The sequence below is a fragment of the Peromyscus leucopus genome, chromosome 4, assembly GCF_004664715.2.
Source record: "Peromyscus leucopus breed LL Stock chromosome 4, UCI_PerLeu_2.1, whole genome shotgun sequence".
Lineage (NCBI taxonomy): Eukaryota > Metazoa > Chordata > Mammalia > Rodentia > Cricetidae > Peromyscus > Peromyscus leucopus.
This window is the reverse complement of record NC_051066.1, coordinates 52,872,797-52,885,425: the sequence shown is the minus strand read 5'-3', so window position 1 is coordinate 52,885,425 and position 12,629 is coordinate 52,872,797. Positions and strand designations below refer to the sequence as shown.

Below are 12,629 nucleotides of genomic sequence, written 5' to 3'. Positions count from 1 at the left end.
GAAACTGCTAGCAAATGAATCCCCAGGACCTTATACACAGTCGTATTATATAAAAATTCACAAGCATGGGAACATATTACGACGACGTAGACCAAGAACATGAGGGCTGCTGACCTCAACAATAACTACCATCTGGAAATGCATGAACTGTCAAAGGGACATCAAAGAGCCCCTACAGTCATGAAGGTTCCTGTTGTTACTTAATTGGCTATAACTCACTGAAAGTAACAACCAAAGAGACACAGGCTTTAGGAATACCCAACATTAATTTCAGACTGACAATTTGGTAAGTAAGTCAGTGGACTTAACATACCTTTCATTTCAATGGGCTAGCAGCCAGGCAAACCATGTGTGACTAAGATGACTCAAACTGAAATCCTTAAATTGGCACAAAAATTTATTTAAATTAATAAAGGAATATAAAAGCTTTATGCGAAATTACCTCAGTTTGCTCAAACACAGTCAGTGGGTCACTAATCCCCCTGTAGTTAAAGGCAAAATAGAAGTAGATACATGCACCTGCATCGTACGTCTGCGTCACCCTAAAAGACAAACGGACAAAGTCCCCACAGGGCTTTAAGTTCAGTGAAAAAAGACTTAACATCCAGAAACGTCAAAAACAAGATCACTGTGCAATCCACCCAAGCCACAACCTCATCCTCTATCCAACCCCCCGCTCCCAGGGAAAAGGGCCCATTGGCTCTCCTTGCAGTTGTTGCCAAAACAGGTGAACTATGAATGCAGTGGGAAACAGGAGATTTTGCTTTCATGTAAATGTGAGGTTAGTCAAGATTATAAATACATGGCTCAACTCAGCTATTCTGTTTTACGTCTAAAACTATAGGGAAATAAAGCAAAACTGTTTATAAAATTCAATACTTAGTGAAAAAAAAACCACCATTCTCAGTGAGTTTATTTAAGTTATCTACAAGTAACAGAACCTTATTTTAAGTAGCATTTAAACATTTAAAATGTAGTCAGTAAGTATTGGCATAAACTGCTTTAACATGCACAGTCAAAAATAACCTAACAAAAGCCTGACTTAGAAGGTCCTCTTCTTGACAACGTAAGTAACTTAACTTTTCCTCTGTTCCACTCAACTTCTGTACAATTAGTTCTTCAGGTAGGTAATAGAGAACAGTATTTGAAGCACAGTATCACTATTGCTCAAGTCTATACACGTGGATACATTTTGGATTACCACAGTAAACAGACATACTACACAAAGTATCTACCACCCATGAAGGCAACATTAGCAACAAGAAATTTGTTCCTTCATTGGTTCATTACTGTTTAGAGCAGAAATGTGAGCTACATGAGAACATGCAATTACCAAGTACTTAAATTAATTTTCATTATTTAAAAAAAAAAACTACATTGATGATAAAACACAAACAAGCTATCACCTCTGCAAAATACATAAATGCTCTGAAAACAATACCATGTGCTGTCATTTGATTGGGTTCTTGTGGATCAAGAAATTCTAGGCAGAAAAAAGTAAATCATTGAAGTGGAGAAAAAATAGTTTAAATGTGCTAGAAAACTCACAAGCTCTCTACAGTCAATACAGGACACTTTGTAGAATACAAGAACAGGAGTGAGGACTGTTGACAATTTGATGCTCCCTCCGTTTAACGACATTTAAAAGGGCACATATCTTGGAACCCATTAGTATAATTCTACTATCTTTGTTGTACTAGATAGAGACACTGGATGAATATGGAGATAGATAAGTAATATCAACAGCTTTATGCAGCTTAAAAACCAGAATAGTAGGTCAATCAATAGTAGTAAATACTGGCTTTGACATTTTAATAATCATACTATGTAAGGAGGTAAGATATTGACAGTGGGAAAAGTGAGTGAGGTGGTACATGAAAATGTGACGGCCACTGCTAACTGTCAACTTGACGGAGTCTAGAGGAGTCCAGGAGCTGGGCCTGCATGTAAGCCTGTGGGGTGACTGTGGCTATGTCAGCTGGTACAGGAAGACTGATCTTAATTCAGACAGGACCATTCCCTCCCTGGGCAGAGGTCCTGGACCAAGTGGAAAGTTGGAACTGAGCAGCAGCATGCATTTATCCTGTTTCCTAATTGTGTGTGTCACATGACCAGATGGCAGCCCCTGCCGCCTTGACTTACTCCCCATGAAGGACTGTATCTCAAATTGTGAGCGAAAACAAAAATCTCCATTCTTAAGTTGCTTTTATCAGAGTATTTTATCATAGCATAAAGAAAAAAACTAACATAACTATACTATTTTACAACTTTTTATAAGTCTAGATTATTATCCATCCAAAGTTAAAAAAATTGTAAAGCAAATACAAATGATTTTCTAATTGACCTGAAATGAACAAAACATCCATCTTACTCAGATGTTAAAACAAACAATAGCCAGGCGGTGGTGGTGCACGCCTTTAATCCCAGCACTTGGGAAGCAGAGGCAGGCGGATCTCTGTGAGTTCAAAGCCAGCCTGGTCTACAGAGTGAGTTCTAGGACAGTCAGGGCTACACAGAGAAACCTTGTGTATATGGTGGGGGACACTTCTCAAACTGACTTGATAGAATATGGTGATGAATTACAAATCTTCCAAACTTCTCAAAGTTAACAGAAAGAAGCATAGTTCAGAAGTGGGAGAAATGTTCAAACACCAAGTAGGATCAGACTTAAATATAGCTTCTTCACAAAGCTCACAATAATTAGAAAGGACTTGAAAAACAAATAAAATGATGAGCTCAAATGCAGTGGCATGACCTTAAAATACTATCTATGACTTCATGTGTATGTTATATGTGTAGATACAAAAGATATTGAGAATGTTAGGTTCTTAAATCATCTATGTAATAAATATCTAGGTTTTCAATATGCAATTAGGAAGCATGTAAAGGAGTTCTGACAATCACAATCAATCTCCAAATGCAAGCTATAGAGATATGACAAAGGACTCAATCTAACAGAAGCAGCAAATGCGTTTTACTACACAGTTCAAACAGAATCTAATCTAAAACTGTAATGGTCTTTTAGGCCAAATGTTAGGTGCCTCAGAACGGAAGAAATGAACTGTTTAACAATGCTATGTCAATTTGCCAGCTGTGTTTTTCGTCTAGTGTTAATTCACACTCATAAAAAAGATCCCTTGAACATTTACATTTTAAGTTCCAAATTTACAAGTTTAAGAAAATTGGAGAACTATTTTAACTACGAGGTGCTATGATCAGGAATAACCAAGTTTAAAAAAAAAAAACAAAACTGAAGGATAAGTAAAGTGTGCTTATAGGAATTAAGAGTATACACTACTCATGAGAGAATCATTAGCATCACTACACAGACTATGTAACCAAACTTCAATAGAACATTGCCACTGTGCTGGCTAGTTTTATGTCAACGTGACTCTAGTCATTTGGTAAGAGCAAACCTCAAAATGTCCCCACAAATTGGCCTATCATACATTTTCTTGACTGCGGACTGCGTGGGAGGTTAAGCCCACTGTGGGTGGTATCACCCCTGGGCTGGTGGTGGTCCTAGGTGCTAGAAAAAAGCAGGCTAAGCCAGCCAGTGAGCAGCACTCCTGCATCAGTTCCTGCCCTGACTTCCCCCAGGGATCAAGTGTGACCTGAGAGTTATAAGCTAAAAGAAACCCTTCCTCCCCAAGCTGCTTTAGTTTGTCACAGCAGTGGAAAGCCTAACTAAGACAGCCACCTTTCAACAAACTCACGATCAATATAGTACATGTTTGGCATCTGTATATAAGAACACTACTCAAGTCTATAGCAAACATGATGGGCCTAACTGATCTAACCAAACTTGGCCTAACTCAATGTTTCAACAGAATGTGAAAAGACTAAACTATTGCTAAAGAGCAGAACAGTGCCTCCATTCTTCAGATACATTCTGTCTTATACCAAATCTTTTAAAGTTGTCTAAACGTTGTCATGGTGACAAGACAGCAGGCAGGCCAATTCCTGGGGTGGAACAAAAACCTCAGGTATACTCCCCAGGCTGAGATCAAATAAGACAAATCAGAGAAACAAGCATTGCAAGCAAAAATACAGACAACCCTGAACTTCATGAGAGAGGTGTGTAAAAACATCTCATTGTGAGGTAAAATGCTGTGCACTGGGATATATCTAGCTATCAACCATCATAGCTTAGCAGACCTCCGCCATGCTCAGTGTAACCGAAGCAGCCAACAGTTGGGAAAATTCATCAAGATGCAAGTCTGTTCCACGGTACAAGCTCAGCCGTCCTGTGTAACTACTACATGCTGTACTGTGACAGAAGATTGGTGTGCCTCAGTACCATCACAAGGTCAAAGCACTGGAAGCAGGAGACAGGCTACACAGGAAGCACCTGGTGCTGAAGTACACTTGTTCCTCAGGTCCGCCACACTGCTTCCAAGTTACCTACATTTTATTCATTTTCCATTCTAAGTAGTTTGTATCTCTAGTACTGAAGGTATGTTCTTGAGGGGATCGCGCCGCCCCCCCCCCCCAGACACAGATGCACAAACACAGCAAGAATGGGAGGCAGTTACACAATGCAGAATGGCGACTGGGGAACCCTTCTTTATGGCTCTCTCCTCCGATCTATTCTGAACACCATTTATTCTCCATTTGAAATCACCTTATACCTTTCTGGAGAGTCAAATGTTCACCTGTGTCTTGACACATTTAACCTAGTGTTTACATATAAATTAAACAATGTAAGACTAAATGCAAAAAGCCCCTTCTCCGAAAAGCTTCCTTTGAGGCTGTTATTTAATAAAAAGGTTAAGATCAGTTAACCAATCACTGTCCAATACGGAAGACACTGATTACAGGTGGCTTTTTTTAAACTTAACTTTTTTTAATTTCACACATTTCAATTACTTCCTAATCAGTGTGGCTGTGGCTACCAAACTTCATAACAAAAACACGGAATATTTCTATTACCAAAGAAACATCTACTGGAAAGCAACAGGTTAATTATCACTTGAGTCTCTGACTCCTTTTGTTCTTTATTGAGTTCCCATGCATTTAATCAATAATGAAAAGGGACACACACACAGGAAGACATGGTATGGACTGCTTCTATAGTTCATAGTTCTGGGCCTCCACCTCTAGTTTGTAGCTCCAGGGAGCAAGAGAGGCTTCCTTTGTCCAGGAGCTCACACACTTGCTCTTCATGGCCATGAGGTCCTGAGAGGGCAGAAAGCTCACTCATGAGCCAGTGTCCCTTGCCTCAGGGCTAAGGACGGAGACACAGTCATGACAGGGTGGTGAGATGTCCAGAGAAGCTGGCCACATGGAAGAGGCCAAACCTACTTCTCAGCTGGAGAACTGTATTTCACAACTGTTTAAAAATGATACTTTGGGAGCAGGGCGGCCCGTGGGTAAAGGTATGCACTATGCAAGCCTGACCACTTGAGTTCAATACCCACACCCCAGAGTGGAGAGAGAGAACGGACTGTACAAAGTCCTCTGACTTCCACGTGCACACTGTGGCATGTGTGCCCACATCCACATACAGCACATACACACACATCTACCTATCCAACAGTAAAGTTGACAGCAGTACTTTCCAAAATGAGCCTCTAAACAACGATGGAAACTCACCTGCATGTGGAAAGAGGTGCAAACTGAACTCCCTTTTCTTTGCATTCCCTTCTTATCCTCTCTTTTACATTTCTGCACAGATCTATAACCCTAGAAAAGATAGTTGAATGCAACATGAAATTTCTTATGTTATTTTTTTCATCAGTTCATATATTTACATATTTATTTAACTGGCCTTCTCAGTTAAAAGAATAAAAAGTGAACATTAGCAGGTAACAAGGAAATTTGTAATGCTAAAGTGTTAACTTATACTAATTCATTTTCCAGTGACAAAGGACTAAAGGTTTGAGTTCACCTCAGAATGTAAACTGAAATCTTCCCTTTCACACCATGTGATATTGGGAGTCAGGGCCTTGGCCTTTGGAAGGTAATCAGGTCATGAGGGAGAAGTCCTAATGGATGGAATTGTCATGTCATAGAGAGATGAGAAAGCTGACTTTCAGCCACATGAGGACACAGGAGAAGGTGGTCTTCCATAAACCAAGAGGCATTTACCAGCAACCCCAGACACCCAAAGCCCTCTGATACCACACTTCAAGGTGAGGGGAAAAAGGTCTCAGTTTAAAACATGTAAGCCAGCCAGTCTACAGCAGTCTATGTAGCAATCCACACTAAGCCATCAGTAAGGGGTGGTACGATGGTCTGAAGTCATCACTGAGAGAACTGACATGAGCTGCCTGCCAAACTACTGCTCCAAAGGATCAATGGTGATCAGCTGGCAAGTCTCTTTAAGATTTAGTCCCCTTGTTAAAATGCACTTTAAAAAACTGTTAAAAAGAAGGGGTGTGGTGGTACGTGAATTTAATGCAAATAGCAGAGGCTGTGGCAAAAAGATCACAAATTCTCTGACTGAGCTACATAGCAGGTTCAAGGACAGCCAGAATCATACAGGTTGTTTGAGAGGGGAAAAAGTGCACTTTTTTGGGGACAGAATAACAGAGTGATCCTACAGAGTAGGTTCGTCTCCAACAATTCTTAGAATCTGACTACCAGTACACCAAAAGTCAAAGTCCACAGTAGATTAAGACAATGTAAAAAAGACAGATGCTTTCTAGAGGAAAAAATAAAGTATGAGGAGAACAAGATGTTAAATATTTAATGCCTAAATAGTGGGTTCAGAAAGGTCTGCTGTAGTCTATACTTCATTAGTGACTGAGAAGAGTTCATATGTTTTATAAAGGAAAGGTGAGCAATGGGTGGTGGTGGTGGTGGTGGTGGTGGTGGTGGTGGGGGTGGTGGTGCACACCTTTAATCCCAGAACTCAGGAGGCAGAGCCAGGCAGATCTCTGTGAGTTCAAGGACAACCTGGTCAGTGGTGGTATTGTGTTCCCCAAAATATTGTGTACTCTAATAAATTTATCTGGGGTCAGAGAACAGACAGCCACTAGATACAAAGGCTAGGAAATGGTGGCACTCACACCTTTAATCCTAGCATTCCAGAGATAGAAATCCCTCTGGATCTCTGTGAGTTCAAGGCCACATTGGAAACAGCCAGGCATGGTGACTCACGCCTTTAATCCCAGGAAACAAGGCTTTAATCCTAGGGAGTGATGGTAGAAAGCATAAATGTATATAAGGCGTGAGGACCAGAAACTAGAGGCATTTGGCTGGTTAAGCATTTGGCTGGTTAAGCATTTGGCTGGTTAAGCATTTGGCTGGTTAAGCATTTGACTGGTTAAGCATTCAGGCTTTTGAGCAGCAATTCAGTGAGACCCATTCCAGATGAGGACTCAGAGGCCTCCAGTCTGAGGAGACAAGACCAGCTGAGGATCCGGCGAGGTGAGATAGCTGTGGCTTGTTCTGTCTCTCTGATCAACCAGCATGGACCCCAATAACTCGCCTCAGGTTTGATTTTATTAATAAGAACTTTTAAGATTCCTGCTACACTGGTCTACAGTGTGAGATCCAGGACAGGCACCAAAACTATACCGAGAAACCCTGTCTTCAAAAACCAAAAACCAAAAAAAAAGTAAAATATAGGCATGTTCAAAGAAAATAAAATACACTGACGATTTTCTTAAGAATGTATTGAAAGTTAATTCAAAAGTCCATGTTTATAAAATTACTTCACAATTTTTACTATTGATTCCCTGCACTGTGTGAGTGTGCATGGATATAAATATGTGTGTTTCCAGTAGAGAAACCCAAATAAATACTTCCTATCCAGGACATTTTCTATCATGTGATTTAGTACCAAAATTTTGCTTAAATATAAAAATAGAAATTATGCTTAATATCTTAAACTGGATTTCTTTCAGAAATTATTTAAATACAAGTGATCTTGTTAAATCTACACACACACACACCAAAGCTAAATGATATTTGGGGTGGGGGAAGAAGGCTTTCAAAAGAACATTAAGCATAATAAATCACCTAAGCCAAGTCACACTACAAAGTAGCATCTTGTGTTTGTTCACTAAGGGTCTTCAAAATGTTAACTTCAATATATTTGTTTGTTGGGTTCCAAGCAAATTGTGACCTTACTCCGGAAAAGGGGTGGGGTGAAGGTTGAAAGCAATGGTATTCAGATTGTGATACTAATTTAAACCTTCCTTATCTCAACGTTTCTTATAAAAATTTAAACTTTCCATATTCACACACAGATAAATTACATATCCACATACATGCATCAATTATAAAGTATATCAGAGTAAGTCCTTTTATTATGTTTTACCTGTCCCAAGGAGCAGAAGTCTCAAAAGATTCTCCTACTATATAGTATTCCAAACCCAAATCCTGTAAAGACACACAAAAATCATGAAATTCAACAGATGCACTAATTGATAAACCACTAGAACTCTGCAAGTTGTAGTAGTGCACTTCTGGTCTAACCTAACCTGTGTTTGTCTCATAAGAACACTGGGAATGAGTGCGGTCACCCAGACTCAGAAGACAAACATGGCATGTACTCACTCGTAAGTGGATACTAGATGTAAAGCAAAGAATAACCAGACTACAACCCATAGCTCCAGAGAAGCTAGCTAACAAGGAGGACCCAAAGAGGGACGTGTGGACCACCCTGGGAAGGGGAAATAGATGAGATCTCCATGAGTAAACTGGAGATGAGGGGTGGGCAATGGAGGGTAGGGGATGGGGGATGAGAACATAAGGGAATGGGATGGTTGAGCTGGAATGGGATGGAGTGGGAAAGCAATGAGAGAGATACCATGATAGAGGGAGACATCATGGGGATAGAGAGAAACTGGGTGCTAGGGAAGTTCCCAGGAATCCAGCGTGGACTACTAGCAACAGTGGAGAGGGTGCCTGAACTGAACTGGCTTGCCCCAGAGATCAGATGAGTGAATATCCTAACTGTCATCACAGAGCTTCTCTCCAATGACTGATGGAAGCAGATGCAGAGATCCACAGCCAAACACCAGGCAGAGCTCCAGGAGTCCATCGGGGAGAGAGAAGAGGGATTCTATGAGCAAGGGCATCAGGATCATGATGGGGAAACCTGCAGGGATGACCAAACCAAACTAGAGGGAACTCATAAAAGTTGGATGAATGGCTGTGGAGCCTACATGGGACTGGGCTGGGCCCTCTGCATGGCGAGACAGTTGTGCAGCTTGATCTGCTTGGGGGGCCCCTGGCGGTGGGATTAGAATCCATCCCCCCCGACTACCTATGATGGGACACCTTGTGCAGCCTTAAGGTAGGGGGAGGGGTTTGGACTGGATGTGCCTCCTCATGGGAGGCCTTGCCTTCTTGGGGGTGGGGGAGAGTGAGGGGTGGGTTGGGAGGAGGAGGCTCAGGTAGCAGGAGGAGGGAAGAGGGGGATCTTTGATTGGTGTGTAAAATGAATGGAAAATTTTCTTAATAAAATTTTTTTTTTTTTCAAAACACAAAAAGAACACTGGGAAGTTCCCAAGAGTGGCATGATTTCTCTGAGGACAGGAACCTTGTGTGTGTGCTGTTCTCCAGAGCCTGAGGATGGGGCCTTGTCTGTGCTGCTCACCACAGCCTCAGCAGCAGATAAAGCATCTGACACAGAGAAGGAACTCAAATATTTTTCCAGTTACTGAAGCCTCTCTCCAGGAAGTTTATGAACATGTGGAAGAGATTAGAGAACAGATGTCTAGTGGACACAATAGTGAAACAGTCAATCTCAAATTGAGCATCACGGTGAAAGGAAGAAGAGGTAGGACAGTGTGTGCTGGGGGCACCTTTTTCACATCGACTTTTATTTAGAAACACGTTTGAAAATATAGCTAGGTATGGTGATGCACACCTTTAATCCCAGCACTCACTGCAGAGGCAGGTGGATCTGAGTTCAAGGCCAGCCTGGTTGACAGAGCAAGGTCTCAAACAGCCAGGATTACACAGAGAAACCTTGTCTCGAAAAACCAAACCAACTAACCAAACAAGAAAGAAGAGAGAGAGAGAGAGAGAGAGAGAGAGAGAGAGAGAGAGAGAGAGAGAAAGAGAGAAAGAAAGAAAGAAAGAAAGAAAGAAAGAAAGAAAGAAAGAAAGAAAGAAAGAAAGAAAGAAAGAAAGAAAGAAAGAAGGAAAGAAAGAATAGTAAAAACAATCACTTCAATTCCACTAAGTGTTGGGAGGACACGCCTCCAAATCTTCTGAACTAAAATGTGTGTTGGCTGGTGCGTATCCCTTGTCTAGGAATCATTCCTGTGACGGTGGCAGTGTGCACTGGAGAAAGGTTTTCAAGATTACAGCAAATAGGAATGGCAAGGCACCACAGGACCTACAAGGTAGAAGATGAGAGCTGACTCTTGCAGACTGTCCTTCAGACATGGTGTGACATATGCACCTACACACATGTACATATTCAAACACAAAATAAATAAATGTAAGGGGGAAAATGTAAAGATAAAGCAAATAAATCCAGGGAGAAAGATCCCTAAAACTTGCTTTTGTATTGCCTCAAAATTAACTGGAACCTTAAAAACAGAATATTTCGCCCAAAGTACATCATGCTGTACTTATTACAGTTGCATTAATTTTCTAGAATTCTGAATTCAGTGTTGTGGGAAAAACACCTATCAATATATATCCCTTCATATACTCAGAGAACACATCTAATTATATAACTATTTCCTCCAGGAAGATCCTGGGATAGTGACAGTCTACACAGGTGACCCTGTCATCTACTCCTTGCGTGATCTATCTGCACACCTCCTGGTCAAGGTTCCTAACACAGGAATAAACAGTCAGTCTCCTTTCTCAGTAAGAATCCCTGGGGGTAGGATAACTGACTATTCACTACAATATGAAACAGACCTTAACTAGGACTGAATTATCCCGAAATGAGAATACTGCATGCCTTTTGAGAACAATAAAAAAAATTTATGTATGTTTTTATAAATGTTTCCCTCAAAACAATTTCCAACTGGAAAATTAAAAAAATTATCACTTGACAAAGTCAAATTTTCAGTAAGGCAGCCAATACATCTTTTTAGATAAGATCATTAAAATTACTAACAGTTAAACTTTAAAATAAATAAGTAAGTAAATAAAAGTAACTTCAGCCAGAAAACAATCAGAGTCTGTAAGAGTGAAAATAGGAAAACAAAACTAAATGAACAAATTAAAAACTGAAAACTCAAAAGGCTGGCTTTCTAGCAGTAACTTACAGACGTGAAGAACGTATGAGCAATGAAGCCCTCCGAAGCAGAGTGCAGGTAAGAGAGTCTGTCGTGTTCACACACACAGTCTCTGCCTTTTTATAGTTATCATCACTTCTGAACCTGTGACTACTTGGAATCAAGTACCAATTTTTAAAGAAAGGATAAAGATTATAAATCTTTAAGATGAATTATAAATCAAGTGAAGACTGTTGTTACATAGGACAGCTTTACTCCAATTCAAGTAATGTTAAGAAAGCCACACTCAGGTTTAGCCAGAGGCTGGCTCCATTTTTGAAGAGGCAGAAAGATATTAAATGATCCATAAGTTCCTCATAAACACGTACAAAAGTTTTAAAGGGGCTTCTGAAAAGTCAAAGTAAATCCAGGCTTTCAAGTAAAACAATGTGCTAAGTTACAGTAGTTTAATACTTAGGAAAATAAAGCAATTTTATTCATTCTAAGCAAGAAAAACTATTATTTACAACCTAAGTCAATGTGGTGGTGTGAATGAGAATGGTCCCATAGGTTCATAGATTTGATGCTTGGTCCCCAGGTCATAGGACTATTTGGGAAGTAGAGGTATGGTCTTGTTGGAGGAGGTGAGGCGCTACCTCCTACTTGTGGATAAAGAGGGAAGCTCTCAGCGGCTGCTCCAGTGCCTGCCTGCCTGCCTGCCTGCCTGCCGCCACGTTCCCTGCCATGATGACCATGGACTGTAATCCTCTGCAACTGTGAGCCCCACATTCAACGTTTCTTTTATGAGATGCCGTCCTTGATCATGGTGTTTTATCATGGCAATAGAAAAGTAATTAATGTCAGAAATACAACTTACACGTATGTATGCAATGACATAAGTCAGCAAATAACCCCTCTGTCCGTTATCTTCTCCAGCTGCCAGACCACTGTAAAGAAAGAACAAGCTGTTGGTATATTTCAACTGAAGAAATAAATATAAAAAAGCCAAACTAATAACATCTCAATATAACTGCTCAACAGATTAACAAGTTATACTCATTTTTATCTTAATTTCACAAATCATTAATATATTAGAGTTATTAAGACAACGAGCTTGAATAACAAATCTGAAAACACTTGTTTGCTTCTTTTGGTTTTTTTTGAGACAGGATTCCTCATGTAACAGAACCCTAGCTGTCCTGGAATTCACTTAAGACTAGGGCAAAATGAAGGATATCATTTTATAAACACAATGGTAACGATCCAGTAAGATACAACTCAGGTCAAATCACTCAAAGCAGGAAGTTAGTTCTGGGTTGGATGTGAGGTTGAGACAGGGAGCCAAATAAAGTTCAGAACCACCAAACTTAAGAGGATGCAGATGGGATCCTGGCTTAAGTAGACACAAAACAAAGTCAGGTTCTGCAGCTAAACAAGAAGAAACACTACAGAGCTAAGAACTGACAGTTCTCACAGGAGCTGGTGGTAGAA

At 40.4% G+C, this 12,629-nt stretch overlaps 1 protein-coding gene across 1 annotated transcript in view; it reads right to left on the bottom strand.

Annotated features, from left to right (window-relative positions):
• Agps (alkylglycerone phosphate synthase) overlaps window positions 1-12,629 on the bottom strand; it is a 105,148-nt gene that overhangs the window by 21,534 nt on the left and 70,985 nt on the right. Inside the window, exons 15-18 of the mRNA XM_028880606.1 lie at window positions 12,016-12,085; window positions 8,270-8,331; window positions 5,596-5,685; window positions 443-542 (exon numbers count right to left, since the gene is read on the bottom strand). Coding sequence (XP_028736439.1) covers window positions 443-542; window positions 5,596-5,685; window positions 8,270-8,331; window positions 12,016-12,085 — 322 coding nt within the window. The remainder of the gene's footprint in view (window positions 1-442; window positions 543-5,595; window positions 5,686-8,269; window positions 8,332-12,015; window positions 12,086-12,629) is intronic.